This window comes from Rhyacophila brunnea, unplaced genomic scaffold, assembly GCF_057557595.1.
Source record: "Rhyacophila brunnea isolate RB1 unplaced genomic scaffold, BYU_Rbru_1.0 scaffold_23, whole genome shotgun sequence".
NCBI classification, from domain to species: Eukaryota; Metazoa; Arthropoda; class Insecta; order Trichoptera; family Rhyacophilidae; genus Rhyacophila; species Rhyacophila brunnea.
The window spans coordinates 1,118,932-1,134,242 of NW_028232893.1; the positions used below are offsets into that span (position 1 = coordinate 1,118,932).

A 15,311-nucleotide genomic window follows, 5' to 3' on the forward strand; every position below is an offset into this window, starting at 1 on the left:
ATTATTGTCTATGCTCATTTATATAGCATAGACAATAATACGAACAGTAAATGCCAGTCAATAAATCGGTTTCAGCCGTTCAATAGTGTAGACTGTAGACCAGCGATACTCATCCTGCGGCCCGCGGGCCACATGCGGCCCTTTAAGCTTTTATGTGCGGCCCGAAACACATTTATTATCAGGAATTTCGTATATCTTGAGATTCGTTTTGACTTTGACGCACAGATAGTGATACCGGAAGAGGATTGTCATTATGGTCCACATCAGATCTGGTATAAGAGTGTTGCTATTGCACAAGATTAATTTAAAAAACACGTATAATTTTTAAAATTTCAAAAATGTTTTGTAAAAAAGTGGGGGGGGGGGTTTCATGATTTTTTTCGTCACACCAGTAGTGATGCGGCCCGCGTTACTTTACAAATATATGTATTTGGCCCGATGAAAAAAAAGGTTGAGTATCATTGATGTAGACCATTTACGCGCGTAGCTCCGCGTAACATTTAACCTCAAATCAAATCACATTGTAAACCTTTAAACTTAAACTAAACATAAAAACTAATGTGATAGTCCTGTATTAGTGCCGTGTGTATCCAAACCATAGATGTATTAAATAAAAAGAGTGGTTAAAAATCGGCTTTTTCATACAACTGAATGAAGCTGGCCAACAATAGCCGACAACTTACGTTAAAAATGAAGGGCATCACGGAGAATTTACTTTGGTCATTATAACGTATCCATATAATATAATGTTAACGTGGAAATTTTGCTGCAAATTGATTACCAGCCTGCCTCACCATACTTACTTGCTTCACCATACTTTCATATAACCTGCCGCCCCTAGATCCAAACTTTATATCTACAATATAAAAACTAGAAAATGCAACCACTGTGTATCATTCCTTACTACCCGAATTGCCATGTCACGCACACACAACGCAAGCTTCCAGAACAGATATTAATAACATCGGGGCTAATCAGCATCTTCGAGATAACCTCCGATAAATACATTACATTCCATTAGGTTCAATGCGAGTAATGTACCTACTGGTAGAAATGAAACTATGCATTATTCCTATTGTGTCACTAGATTTCAAAATCAGCCAAGTCCATAATAGATGAATAGGAGAAAAACAGCTTTTTGTTTTCTCAAGTACACAGTCACAAGTGTGAAAGTTTATATTATTTCGAGTATAGAATATTTAAAATTAATAAGGGTACTGTTCGGTTATCAGGAATACAGCGGAAAACACATTTTAAAAATAGCCAATAAACTGGATTATTTGTTAGGTTAACCTAACTTAACCTAACTCAACCTAACCTAACCTAAACTAACCCAAACTAACAAATAATCTAGTATATCGGGTATTTTCAAAATGTGTTTTCCGCTGTATTCCTGATAACCGAACAGTACCTTAATAAGTTCAACATTTCGATAATGCAGAAATGTTAGACAGCAGTAGTTCTTCAGGAATTCACAAAAAAGTAAAAAATACCTAAAGGTGGACTTGGCTGATTTTGAAATCTAGCGACACTATTGGTGATGACAGTCGTACAAGGAGGGAGCTGACAGGGCTGTAGCCTATAAGTCCGAGTGTAGGGGGGGCCCGGTGTGGCGGATCGACCAGCTAAGTAAGATTAACACACACACCTGGTATATAAATTATTGGACATGATATTATATAAATTTGAAATGTTATATAAATTGGACACGTTATATAAATTGGATATGATATATCCACAGAACAGATTAATAAATAGAATTCCCATAGGCTATACCCCAATACACTACATTTTGTTTTAAATGTGTGAGTGTCCTACCAAAATTAACCACACATTATAGACTGGCAATAGTGAGTGTTGCAACCTTACAATACACCAATATTGAGTGAGCGTCAGTTCATAAACCGAGAGTAGTTGTCAGAACGAAGGACACGTTTAGAATGACATATTCTTGACACGTGTTTAAGTTTATTGCATATTCTACCACACTCTAGATCGGTTGCCTGTTACTCCACACCTATTAGGTATGTCAGTTCCCATTATTTATGAGTTCTCTGGATAATCAATTGGACATTTTATATTAACTGGACCAGGGCTCTAAATGAACCGGAGCCCCGTTCCGAGGCGCACAGTTTTATACAAAATAAACATAAAATAATTATTATATTATATATGGGTAATATTTTTAGAGAATTATCGAGCGCTCCGGTTGGTAAAATTTTTCATTTCGAGCGCTGAATTTGACATGATATATAAATTGGACATGGTATATAAAACAGACATGATTTAATATATTAATTTGACATGTAATACAAATTAGTAACCGGACCGGAATTGTGGACCGTAAGAGAAACGAATGGGTTAGGAAGCAGACAGGAGTACGCGATGTAATAGACGCTGTCAAACAGCTGAAATGGAGATGGGCGGGGCACATTGCTCGCCGAAAGGACGGCCGCTGGACAAATGCCGTCATCCAGTGGTACCTAAGCGGCACGAAACGGCCACACGGTCGCCTTAAAAGCCGCTGGATTGACAAACTGATAAAGTTCGGCGGAAATACGTGGCAGCGAACGACACAGGACCGAGAGAGTTGGAAGATGCTTGGGGAGGCCTTCATCCAGCAGTGGATTGACCCCGGCTGATGATGATGATATAAATTGGACATATAAATGGCAACCGTATACAATTTGAATGAGTTCACTTTGTTTGTCCTCCTTTATATACCTACTAAAAAACATTTAATAAATATGAAACATCAATATTCTATTATGGAATAGTAAACAATGATCATTTGAAATTAAGAACTCATTTAGAGAATTTAGAAAATATTCTAATATATAAATAGTAATTAATCGCATATTATTAATTTGACATTGAAGCTGATTTACTCAACTTGATCACGGGTGTACTTATATTAGTTCAATCCTCTAACATTGTTAATTATATCAATACCTACTTAGAGTCAACGTCACAAGACTGCTACTATTCCATAACAAATTACTTTAATAATTATCGTATCCGGAAATTTTTACGTAAACAGTTCACCGCAGGACACTTATTCGTGCGCCGCAGTACGTGAAACATGAGTTCGTATAACATTAATTAATCAAATGACTAGTTCCTCGTTGAACATTTCACCGTGGAGTATATTTGTACGTATGCTACAACATGTGGAGATGTCTTTACTAGGTTAGGTTAGGTTAGAGTTAAGAGCGTACATAAGTGAAACGGCAAATAACTTTCAACACTATGTGGAACGAAATTTCGGCCGAGTTGAGGCGCGTTGCCATTCGGAGAGGGATAGTCGACCTGTTTGCACGTCAATTTCTTTTGTGATGGAGTCGGATGAATATATTCTTAAATCGTGTAAAGATTGAAAAAGAAAACATGTCAATGAATATACTATTATTATTACGATTATAATAATAAACATAACTTACAAAGGACGCATGCTGAATTTTTATGACAAATTATATTTCGTTCGGTTCGCGTCATTTGCACCAGCGACCCACAATCCGCGCATCACCTAGTCAAGATCTTTTTAGACCATTCCTCAGCTGAGGTATAGCCTTAATCTAATTGGAACAGTACTATTTGCAAACTATCTCCGCATTTTGTAAGATACGAACAAATGTATTCCACGGTGAAAGGTTCAACGAAGAACTCGTCATTTGATAAATGTGTCGCTGAGTTTCAAAACCCGCTATAACACTTTTTCATTATGTTGAGAAAATCTACAAAAACTTTTTGAACTAAAAAGGTTTTTGAATGTTTCAGTAGTGTTATAGCGGGATTTGATAGACACATTGATGTTGTTTCATGAATGACAGTTAATCGTAGCGGCTTTTGAAAGAAGTGATAAAATTTTCATGTCTAGATTTTAATAACGAATCCAACGATATATATATCTTAATTATTTCAAAAAAGTGTTATAGCGGGTTTTGAAACTTAGCGACACAAATAATGTTATACGAACTCATGTTTCACGTACTCCGCAGCACGAATAAGTGTCCCACGATGAACTGCATACGTACAACTTACATGTAACCAATAATTATACTCAATTTTGATGTCTTCATATTATTATAGATTACATAATATAATTATTCAATTGATCAGGATTTCCCAACAATAGCTTTAACGCTGTTTGTCATTCAACTCGAAAAAATCGTCTTTTTCCGATACTTGCGGTGTTTTGCATTAGCTTCACCTTCGAAAGCCAGGTTTAAAACAAATGACGCAGTCATTATCATATAAACAGATTAAAAATAATCAAAAGATAAAAAGAACTTCTTATATACCACGTTTTTAAATTTTCTGTTGAGTCATATAAACTTGACAATTCTATGTATTAAGTCAGTGAAACGGCAAATAATTTTCAACTATAGGTGCGACGAAATTTTGGACTCGCTGGCAATCGGGGAGCTAAAGTTGAGCTGTGAACACGTCAATTTGTTTCGTGATGGCAACGGGGCTATTAATTCTGAAATCGTGTAAAGATGACTAAAAAACGTTACCCATTTACTTGAAAAAGAAAACATGTCAATGAATATATTATTATTGTTACTAATAGAATAATAAACAGAACATTAAATGAACGCATGTTGGATTTATATGACAAATTATATTTTGTTCGGTACGCGTCATTTCCGCGCATGGCCCAACCACGATCTTTTTAGACCATGCCTCAACTGAGGTATAGCCTTAATAAAAACTTTTTATTGTACTTGATAGAAATACTGAATAAATATTATGGAATACAGAAATGTCATTTTGACATTTCATATTGATTTCCATAATAACGCATGTATATATTAATAATTTAGTTGCTAGGACCCACTTAGCAACCAATAATAGTGAGTAGTAAATATTACTTTTAACGAATTTTTTCCGAAACATACAAAACAGAATTAACTGAAAATGAATTCAATTCTGCTTAAAGATGGCCAAAAGTATTAAAAGAATGCACTGTCGTCGTGTTCTGATATATTCTAAAAGTTTCAAATGTCTAGCTAGTCGGGAACCTAGTTAAAAATCGATGGCAAGATTTTTACTGGATAAACAACTACCGGACAAACAAGAATACGAGCTAAGAAAAACGTGGTAATAATTGACAACACGCGCAGACTATCTGTTGCAAACTGTCAAATTTGACAATCGGTTAAAGCATATTGGTGCGATACCAGTGGATATACGGGTTCAAATCCCATCGAGCATCGTATTTTTTTCAAATTTATTTTTTCTAGTGGGTATATCTGAGGTGTTTTCAAGTTATGTATGTTAAATGTTTTCATAATGTTTATTTATTTATGTATTTAAGAATATAATACATTGTGGACATAACAAATCTAAATTCAAGACGTACATAACATGAGATTTACATTATAAGTCAAATATTACCCTCACGAGAGAAAAGAAGAATATAGAAAAAAATATAATAACAAAAAAAAAATCAAAACATACTTAAGTACAATTTAATACAGAAAAAAATATTTTTGAAAACAAAAAATATACGATTTTATACAGAAAAATACAGTTTCAAAAACAAAATGCAAAGTACATCATTGAAAATGTTTAGCTCTTTAGGGGCGCATTTACTAAGCTTGCACCTCCCGCTTATGGTGCCTGATAGGCTTGACACGAAGAAACGGTTCCGATCCAGAATAAATCATGGCTGCGACCACGTAGTTAATTGACAGGCGCATGTAAATTCAAATTCATTAGAATACCAGGATTGGAAACCATCCCTCGCGATAACAGGCAAAAGTGTTTCAAGAGCAGAAGAGACCGGCGAGATTCAAGAGAGTGAAAAGTAAGCATGCCTTGCAGAAAGGCATTCGGAAAATAATCATTTGACGAATAATCGAAAGGAAAATAGTTAAATGTTAAAATAAAGACATCGAAGAAATTTCTTCTGGACGCGTTCTAAAATTAGCTTATAGGAAACTTCATAAGGACACTAGATAATCGACCCATATTCAAGAACGCTACGCACTAGTGAGAGATAGAGTGTACGTAATGTTATATTATGGTGTAATATTTTAGCTTTTTTTAAAGAGAAATAGCTATATGATTATTAAAATTAATATTTTTCGATAATAAATTAGTTACCTGGTGGACCAGGACAGTACTCCCCCCCATTGTAGACGATGGATGTGACCTTCGGCAGCGGTGAAGGCAGAGGAAATGTGACTTTGTACTGGAGGTTCAGCCCATTGAGGACTTGCTGAAGGATTAAGTCATTCCCGCCGAGCATCTCGATCTTTCCTACATAGCGCTGAAATGTCAAAATGAAGCACCATGACACATTGTATGCAAATGTTTATGTAGGTATAAACAAAAAACGATAAGTACATAATTGTGTCACTAGATTTCGAAATCAGCCAAGTTCACCTTTAGGTATTTTAGAGTTTTTGTGAATTGTTTAAGAACTACTGCTTTCTAACATTTCTGCATTATCAAAATGTCTAACTTATTAATTTTAAATATTCTTTAATCAAAATAATATAAAATTTCACCCTTGTGACTATGTACCTACTTGAGAAAACAAAAATCTGTTTTACTCCTATTCATCCATTATGGACTTGGCTGTTTTTGAAATCTAGCACCACAATCATATTGTTAGACAATAAATTTCACTAATATGGCTCGTCCCAAAACATTGAAGGATTGTTACTTGAAATAATATATTATTATAATGTCAGATCAAGTATTTTTGAATAGCCATCTAGCTTGTAAAATACATATTTTAAAAATTTAGGTATATCCCGGTGTTAAATCTATCGTTTTTTGAAACTGCAGACAGCTTAAAATATTTCATAAAAATACTAAAAAAACCTATCAGGTACCCAAAAATATTGAAAAACACCATCTGTAGCAGGGGTTCACAAAGTGTGTCCCGCGTGACTTTTTGATGTGTCCCGCGAGATTATGTTAAATCTGTATTCATTTTAATATTTTTCAAGATCCTTTTTCATGTAACCCGGACGCTGTTCCCGTAAATATGCAGTTTGTATTATTAATAGATTTGCAAGAGAACGTGGGAGTAAAAGCATCTTATCATGATAAGAATTTAATTGAATTCGACAAAGGACTTTCACTTGAGGTATAATCAAATATAGTTAACCATGCTCATCAAATGGCTTCTTTATTTGGAAGTACCTATATCTATTTGTGAAAAAAAAATAACAGACAACCATATCGCAGCTGTTTTGCGTATTCACACTAGAGATGGGAAAACTGGTCGATTTTGAAGACTAAGAATACTTACTACCAGTATAAAAAATACTTAGTAAAGAAACTTGTTCCAAAATATTTACTAGTGTTTGGAATACTATATAGAGCGTTTGGCGTGCGTAAAAGTTTCATACTCAACTGAAACTAAAACCAACTCCATATTAGTATTTGAAATACGTATCGGCTCAGGGAACTCAGACTGTGTATCGGCTTCAATAGAATCGCTAAAATAAGCTGAGCTCTGCTTGTCGAATAGTCCCATTTATTATAAAATTTTAAACACATTTTGAATCTATGAGTTGTTTTTCTGTTAGGTTATAATATTCTTGTTAACAAAAATGAATAACAGTGATTTTTTTAAAATTCTAAACATGTTTTGAGCGGTCATATAACAAGCCTAAGCCTGTGCGTCATCTCACCACAGTGATGCGACACAAAATTTATGACCCATTATTCATACATTCAAACGCAATAGACTAATAAATTAAAATATATCTATATTCAAGTGCTATGTCGTTCGCGTGCATTTAATGTCAATAGTGTTGAAAGTCTACCAACTGGCGAGTGCACAGAACAGCGACTCGCGATGATATCATCACAAGTTTTTTGGAATAAGTTTATTGGGCCACACATACTAAGTATGGGTAGTTTCCATTTTATAACAACATTTTATAACAACGTCCACCTAAACTCATTCTCACGTAGGTGGAATATATCAACACCCGAAGCAATTTCGTTGAACATAGTTATCGCCCTCCCGATTGGCATTACCAGTGGCAGGTTGGTTCTGCACCTTGGGAGAATAAACAACTGATGGTCTCTATTTCTAAGATAGTTATCAGGGACACACAGGTCAACACTGCCCAGAATGGCAGAGTTCTCATTTATACCTCGTATAAGTCGAAAAAAATACGTAGCTAAATAAAGATTTCTTATAAATTGCAGACTGCAGTATGTAAGCATACCTAAGAGAAAGTCAGTTGGATAAAGCCACGGATAGTATCCATACAACCTCAAGTAAAGGAGTCTCAAGAATTTCTTCTGTACCCTCTCCACCATAAGGCCATACTTCAACTGATGCGGTGCCTAAACAATAGACCCACTCTCAAGTCTGCTTCGAACTAAAGAATTAAATAAAAGTTTTAATACCGTAACATCTGAAAAGACCCGGGAAGTACGCATGACGAAGCCCAACATTTTAAGCGCTTTGTTACAAATGGTAACTATATGGCTAATAAATGTCAGTCGACTTATATAGCTTACTATTCGTAATTTAATTGATTTAGAGTAAAATGATAATGATTGTGATGTTTACCATTCAGACCGTCAAAAACGTAAACGTACTGCTGAAAATATCGGTGTTGTGAATCAAAATGTGGATGAAAATCCAGAACGATCAATTACACGTCGTTCTCGATAACTTGGACTTTCTTATGGCACCACATGGAATATTCTTGATAAAGATTTCCATTTGAAGGCATATTATACAATTAACACAAGAACATAAACCGAATGACCATTTTTTAATAGACCATTTCCGATCCTAATAAGATCATATAGGCTTCTACAGAGTGGAGGTTTCTATTTACAGATTTTTGTTTTTACGAGAAATGGATGTTAGTCACTTGCTCAACCTATTAGGTCAAATGGATACGATACTTTTACCTTTTGCAACAGACCACATATGAGGTGATCAAGGATTTTCTACGCTTATGAACTTAAAAACAAACTAGATAGTTACGTACATACATCGGTCACAGCATCCTTGTTTCTCAATATTATTTTATAACAAAAAGAAAAAAAAACATCTCTAATAGTCGAAATAGAGATGTTTTGAATGAAATACATGATTTCCTCAATCTGTTCAAATACATTGTAAGTAGGGAATCCAATCCCGAGCCAAAACTCTGATCCCGGGATTTCGGGATTTCGGGATTACAATTTGACAATCCCGGGATTGGCATTTTTTTCCATTGTTAATATAAAATTTTTATATTTACAAATAACATTGATAAAATCGGTCAAAAATAAATCTAGTATAATTTACACTAGACATTTATTGTTAATATTGTATACGTTCGATCTTGGAAGTACATAAGTTTAATGGAGTAAATAATATTGTAATATAAATAATAATGTGCATTTAATATGAGATTGCTGTTTCTGATAGTAAAGACTTGATGAATGGGTTAGCGAGATTTAAAATAGTAAAGCAAATCATGGTGTACTTATGGCCTTTCCGCTTCATAAATCTAATTAGTCAGCCAAATATGAAACTACCGTAAAACGTATGAGATCATGGTGGAATTACTTTGTTAATAGCGCGAAGCATTGTTTTTTCCAATCTTTCTCATCTTTATTAATTTATGTGAAAAAATAATATGAATCGGCAACTTACAAATGGGTATAAATCAAACTTCATTCAAACTCAGTGTATTTCTAATGTAGTTATTTGTTATTAAAAGTATTTTTTCTGTTTTATTTTCGTTTTTATTTTGTTTTCCATAAAAAAGTATCCCGAAAGTTTCGGGATTATGTTTATCAAACCCGGGATTCATAGGTATCGAAAATAGCTCGGGATTGGAATCCCTAATTGTAAGTATGACATGTGTGCTATTCTTATTATAGCATTTATGTGGTGTGATTTTTGAAGTGGTTTATAACATCTTGACCTCTAGATAAGTATTATCATTTTAAAAGCAATTAGCTTGTCATTGTTTACTTTTAAGACTTCGAGAAGGAGTAACCTCACTTTACACACATATAGTTTGGGTAATACCCAAAACAATCTCACCCGATTCCTGATGTACATATTGCAACATTTTACTTGTATAGACGATATGCGCGGTAATAGACCCCATCTCATGTGTAATAAGATTCTGTTCCAGATATTCAGTAAATTATTAATACCATTTCACACTCGGTTAGTTTGGTATTCTTTCTATTTGTTTGATTTGATACTTTCTCACCCACAATGGCCGTGGAGCTTAAGCGTCGGCCCAGTGACGTCCCGTGGGGGTAGGCAGATTGAGCGTCGCTTGGGGTCGGCAGTTACTCGAAGGGCGGCAAATAGAGGAAAATTGTTAGGTATATACAGAAATGGCTACCTAAACTTAGTAATAACGGAAATATCCTTTAATTAAAAAATCAAAAACAAAGTGTATTAATTAACATACATGATTTAACAGGACTGTATTTTTTGTTGGGTTCGCAATGTCTAGTTTACTTTCGTTGTCCATGGAGGTCACGTCCTTGATGACCAGCAATGACACGATAACAGTTTTTTGAATTATAGGTAGGTACACACTTGCCTAATTTTATCCAAATATTTTTGCCAGTCACTCGCGAATTTTGGAAGTTGTCAGGTGTTTTTTTTTTAATATATCTGAAACCGTTGACTCACAATATTTCTATCGGAGCAGAGATGGCATTTAAATTTGATTTAGTAGGTAGTTATTTTGTCCGTAATGTATCTATACACCACATTTCTTAGATATTTTAGTCATGAAAGGATAATGAAAAATACTGTATAAAAAATGGGGCGGCATTTTGTCTAGGGACGTCACTGCGTCGGCCAATAGCATCGTGGGTCCCTGTCTCAATTCCTGGGTTGTATTGTTGTTGTTTTCAATTTGTTTTCATATTGTTTTCAATTTGTGTATGAGTCAGAGTATGGACCTAATAGGTTGAGCAAGTACCTGAGATCCATGTCTCGTAAAAGCAAAATCTGTTAATACAAACCTCCACCCTGTGGAGGCCCATATGATCATATTAGGATCGGACATGGTTGAAGAAGAAGAATAATAATTTATGAACGTTTATATATTTTTGAATAATTTACTACTTTTAAAATATGTATTTAATATTATTGTTTATATTTAAATTATATAATTATTTAAATATGTACACGTAAATAATGACTAATTGTGCATAATTACAAGATAAAAAGAACTTTTTATATACAACGTTTTTAAATTTTCTGTTGAATCACTTATTCACCTCATCACCTTGACTTGACTAGCTTAAACGATCAAAAAAATGTGTACGTGATGGAAATAATACTGAAATGTCATTTTGATTTCCATAATAACGCACGTATATATTAATAATTTAGTTGCTAGGACCCAGACCCCTAGCAACCAATAATGGTGTCAAAATAACTTTTCATACATAACAGAATTAACTGAAAATGAATTCAATTCTACTTAAAGATGGCTAAAAGTATTAAAAAATGCATTGGAATCGTGTTCTGATATATTCTAAAAGTTTCAAATGTCTAGCTAGTAGTTAGTTAAAAATCGATTGCAAGATTTGTACCGGATAAAGAACCACCGGACAAATAAGAATACGAGCTAAGAAAAACCTTGTAATAATATGCTTGTTCCTACGAGAAGAGAGCTCTTTTATTTTTATATAAAGCCTCAGGCATGATAATTCTCAATCCGCAATAAAAAAAAAATATGTTAAGAGCAAATATATTAAAACTACTAAGTAGTAGATAGAAACTGTATAAAATTCCTTGTCTACTTTCAACATAAAACGTCTATTTATTTCATTCGACAGTGCGGCGCCCAAATTGTAACATTCCCTTATAAAAAAAAAAACTTATATTTTAATTATGACATGACTTGAATGTTTTAAATCGGGCGCTTTAAACCTGTTAACCGATTACACATTCCTAAATAAACCAAAAACCGGGTAGTATTTTTACCCCCGGTTAATTGGATGTCCTGGGCAAGAAGGACGTTGAAAAGCCACGAAGAAGGATAGCCGACAGTTAAATCATATGATACTCTGAGAAATAATAAAATTGAGCAACTATTAAACTGGTTTACACCCACATTCGTTGCATCATCTCTGGGTTTTTTTTGCAAATTAAATTAAAAATTAAAAATGTCATTGAAAACTTCACTTCGCAGAATATCTGACTAATGTTTGCTATAGATTATAATTTTGCATGCATTAAATTGGTTACCTATAACGAATGATTTTTTTGCTTAGATAGAACTTACGAAAGGGTTAACTGTCAAACCGAGCTATGATACTGCAATTAGTATAGTCTGGAAAATCATCGTGAATAGTCACGATTAAATAACGCTAACAAATTGTACAAATTTACTTACGTACAACTTACATACATTGTTTTTGCATTCTACCTTGGAGGTCTTTCGGGTCTTGTGAAAGTATAACAATATCATCTGCAAAGCGCAGGTGACTGAGGTGCTCCCCATTAATTGAAACACATTTTCCCTCCAAATCAAGTTTCCTAAATATTTCCTCAAGAGTAGCAGTGAATAGTTTAGGTGAAATGGTATCACCTTGCCGGACACCTTTGTTAATGGGGAATTTACACGACTGTTTGTGGAATTTTACGCATGCTGTGGCATCACTGCATATACTGTTCAATATGTTTATGTAGCGTCTGGATTCCTTGGTTGCTAAGGGCGTTTATAATAGAAGGTTTTTTTATTGATCAAATGCCCTCTCATAATCAATGAAACCAGGTATAGTGGCTAACCTAAAAGCCTCTCGATTGACGAACTGGTAAAGTTCGGCGGAAATACGTGGCAGGGAATGACACAGGATCGAGAGAGTTGGAAGAAGCTTGGGGAGGCCTTCATCCAGCAGTGGATTGACCCCGGCTGATGATGATGATGATGACATACATTGTTTTACCGCCAAATTGCGTTCAGCGATAAGGGTCATTTTTGACCTAACGGGTTTATTAATAATCGAAATTGCCACATATGGAGTGAGACCGATCCATAAGAGACGATACAGACTTTAATAGATGAATATATTATCTATAAAAATACTCATTAGTTAGAAGCAGACTTAAGAGTGGATCTATTGTTTGCGCCCCGCATCAGTTGAAGTTGGTGGAGAGGGTCCAGAAGAAATTTTTGAAACTCCTTTACTTTCGGTTGTATGGATATTAACTGTGGCTCTATCCGACTGACAGCTTACAGATTGTAGCTTAAAGTTTAGAAGGGATCTTTACTTAGCTACATATTTTTCCCAACTTATACGCGGCGTAAATGGAAAATCAGCCATTCTTCGTGCTATCGGCTTGTGTGTCTCTGATAATTATCTTAGTAATCGGGGACATCCGTTGTTTGTTCTCCCAAGGTGCAAAACTCACCTGCCATTAGTAATGCCAATTGGGAGATCAATAACTTTGTTGCTATAACAAGTTTATGCAAACCAGATATAAAATCTCATTTCCTTTAAACCACTTCACATTAATCAAGCGATACCTCATTGGCTGCGTGCCATGTAATATCAATACGCAACCAATTATGGCCCCCACAAGGGGGGCTGATAGGGCTCTAGCCTAGGGGCCCAAGCTCAGGAAGGGCCCGGCGTGACAAGTCGACCGATAAGTGAGATAAACACAGACCACAAATTTGCTTCAATAGTAAAAAAAGTCGCAATTATTAATAATTAAAATATTTGATTGTACGATGCAATTTTTAACTGTGAGCCGATACTCAACAACTCCATAATTCAAATGGATGTAGGTACATATTAAAAATACAAAAAATCGCTTAAAATACACCTTAATTTTACCGCGTACACCATGGAAAACGCTAAGGCGTCACACTGCCTTTACCTTTAGCAATAGGTAGGGGGGGCCGCTAAACATCCTAGCCTGGGGGCCCGCTTCAGGATGTGGGGCCATGCAACCAATGAATGGCTCTAAATGCTTTACGAACTATCAGAAAAGGTGTATGCATTAAATCTACATGAATTTAGTAAAACCCCTATCACATTGGATATTATAACATGCATAACAATAATTTTATTATAACGTACCGATGGTAATCTGGACTTGATTGACATAGCCAATTTCAGCGTGATTGTAGTTCCTAAAGGTGGAGCCGGCAATTCAATAATCCCATAGTTTTCCACTCCGTTAAACTCATATCTGAAGACACTCGGGCACGGAGACGAGGCATATTCTTGCCCTGCAGTATTCACCAAAAGCAACAGAACTGTAGACAACACTTTACACTTTTTAGAAAACATTATTATAAACTCAAAACCAAAATCAATTAATTAATTTACGTCCGTTCCAAGGCTTTTTACAAAAAATATCACAGTTTCTTGATCTACACATCGATTTAACACTGACATGTTCCAATACCCATGTTCAATAACCATTATATATTTAAAATTTCATATTAACTTACACAAGTAAATCACTATTATCAGGTGTAAAACTGACTTATTAATTTTTGTAATATTTCACAAAAACAAAACGTCTTCATAAGTATTTTTAAAAAATTCCAAGGCAATTACAGATGCATACGTACATCTGATATACGATAAGCAATAATTAATGTTATACGTTCGTTTCTTGCGATGTATAATTTTGTATTCACGGATATTATTTGAAAAAACTTGTTTCCGTTAATTTATGCTCCATCTGTTTGAGGTTAGTTTGATTCGCGGAAATAATAATATAATGAATTTACAATTAATTACTATGTCCGCTCGAGGACACGTCGTTGTCGCACAAAATGTCAATCGATACTGACGCAACGGTGAAGATTTCCAATTATTGTAATTTTTTTAAATTTGAAAACCTGCAGCTCATCATAAAATAAGGAAAATACCAAACACTACTCACTGTTAACGCCTTCAAACAAGTTATTTGAATTTATTATTTGTATAGCGCAGGGGTTCACAAAGTGTGTCCCGCGTGACTTTGTGATGTGACCCGCGAGATTTATGTTAAATCTGTATTATTTTAACATGTATATTATGTTTTACCGCTCGACGCGATGTTAAAATTGTGTGCATAAATTCGAACGTAACGCAGAAATGTTACCATTACTATTTTATTATATTTTTTCACAATTTTTATATTTATTTTCTTACTTATATGTATTTCTTAAATTATTAATTTATATTTTTAACCAAATATACGTTAATAAGTGAATACTAAACTAAATTGACGATAAAAAATATTCTTCTATTTATAAAATATCTAAAATTGTGTGTGGCTTAATTGCATCATTTTAGATATTTAATAAATAAATGAATATTTTTTTTACTATTATCTAATATGA

The 15,311-nt window shown here is 34.4% G+C and overlaps 1 protein-coding gene across 2 annotated transcripts in view; it reads right to left on the reverse strand.

Moving 5' to 3' along the window:
• Positions 1-14,774, reverse strand: part of LOC147069319 (serine protease gd-like) — a 34,922-nt gene extending 20,148 nt beyond the window's left edge. For both annotated transcript variants that reach the window (XM_085950478.1, XM_085950477.1), the window contains exons 1-2: positions 14,053-14,774; positions 6,112-6,277 (exon numbers count right to left, since the gene is read on the reverse strand). In XM_085950478.1, the coding sequence (XP_085806604.1) occupies positions 6,112-6,277; positions 14,053-14,265 (379 nt within the window). In that variant the 5' untranslated portion in view covers positions 14,266-14,774. The remainder of the gene's footprint in view (positions 1-6,111; positions 6,278-14,052) is intronic.
• Positions 14,775-15,311: the final 537 nt, after the last annotated feature.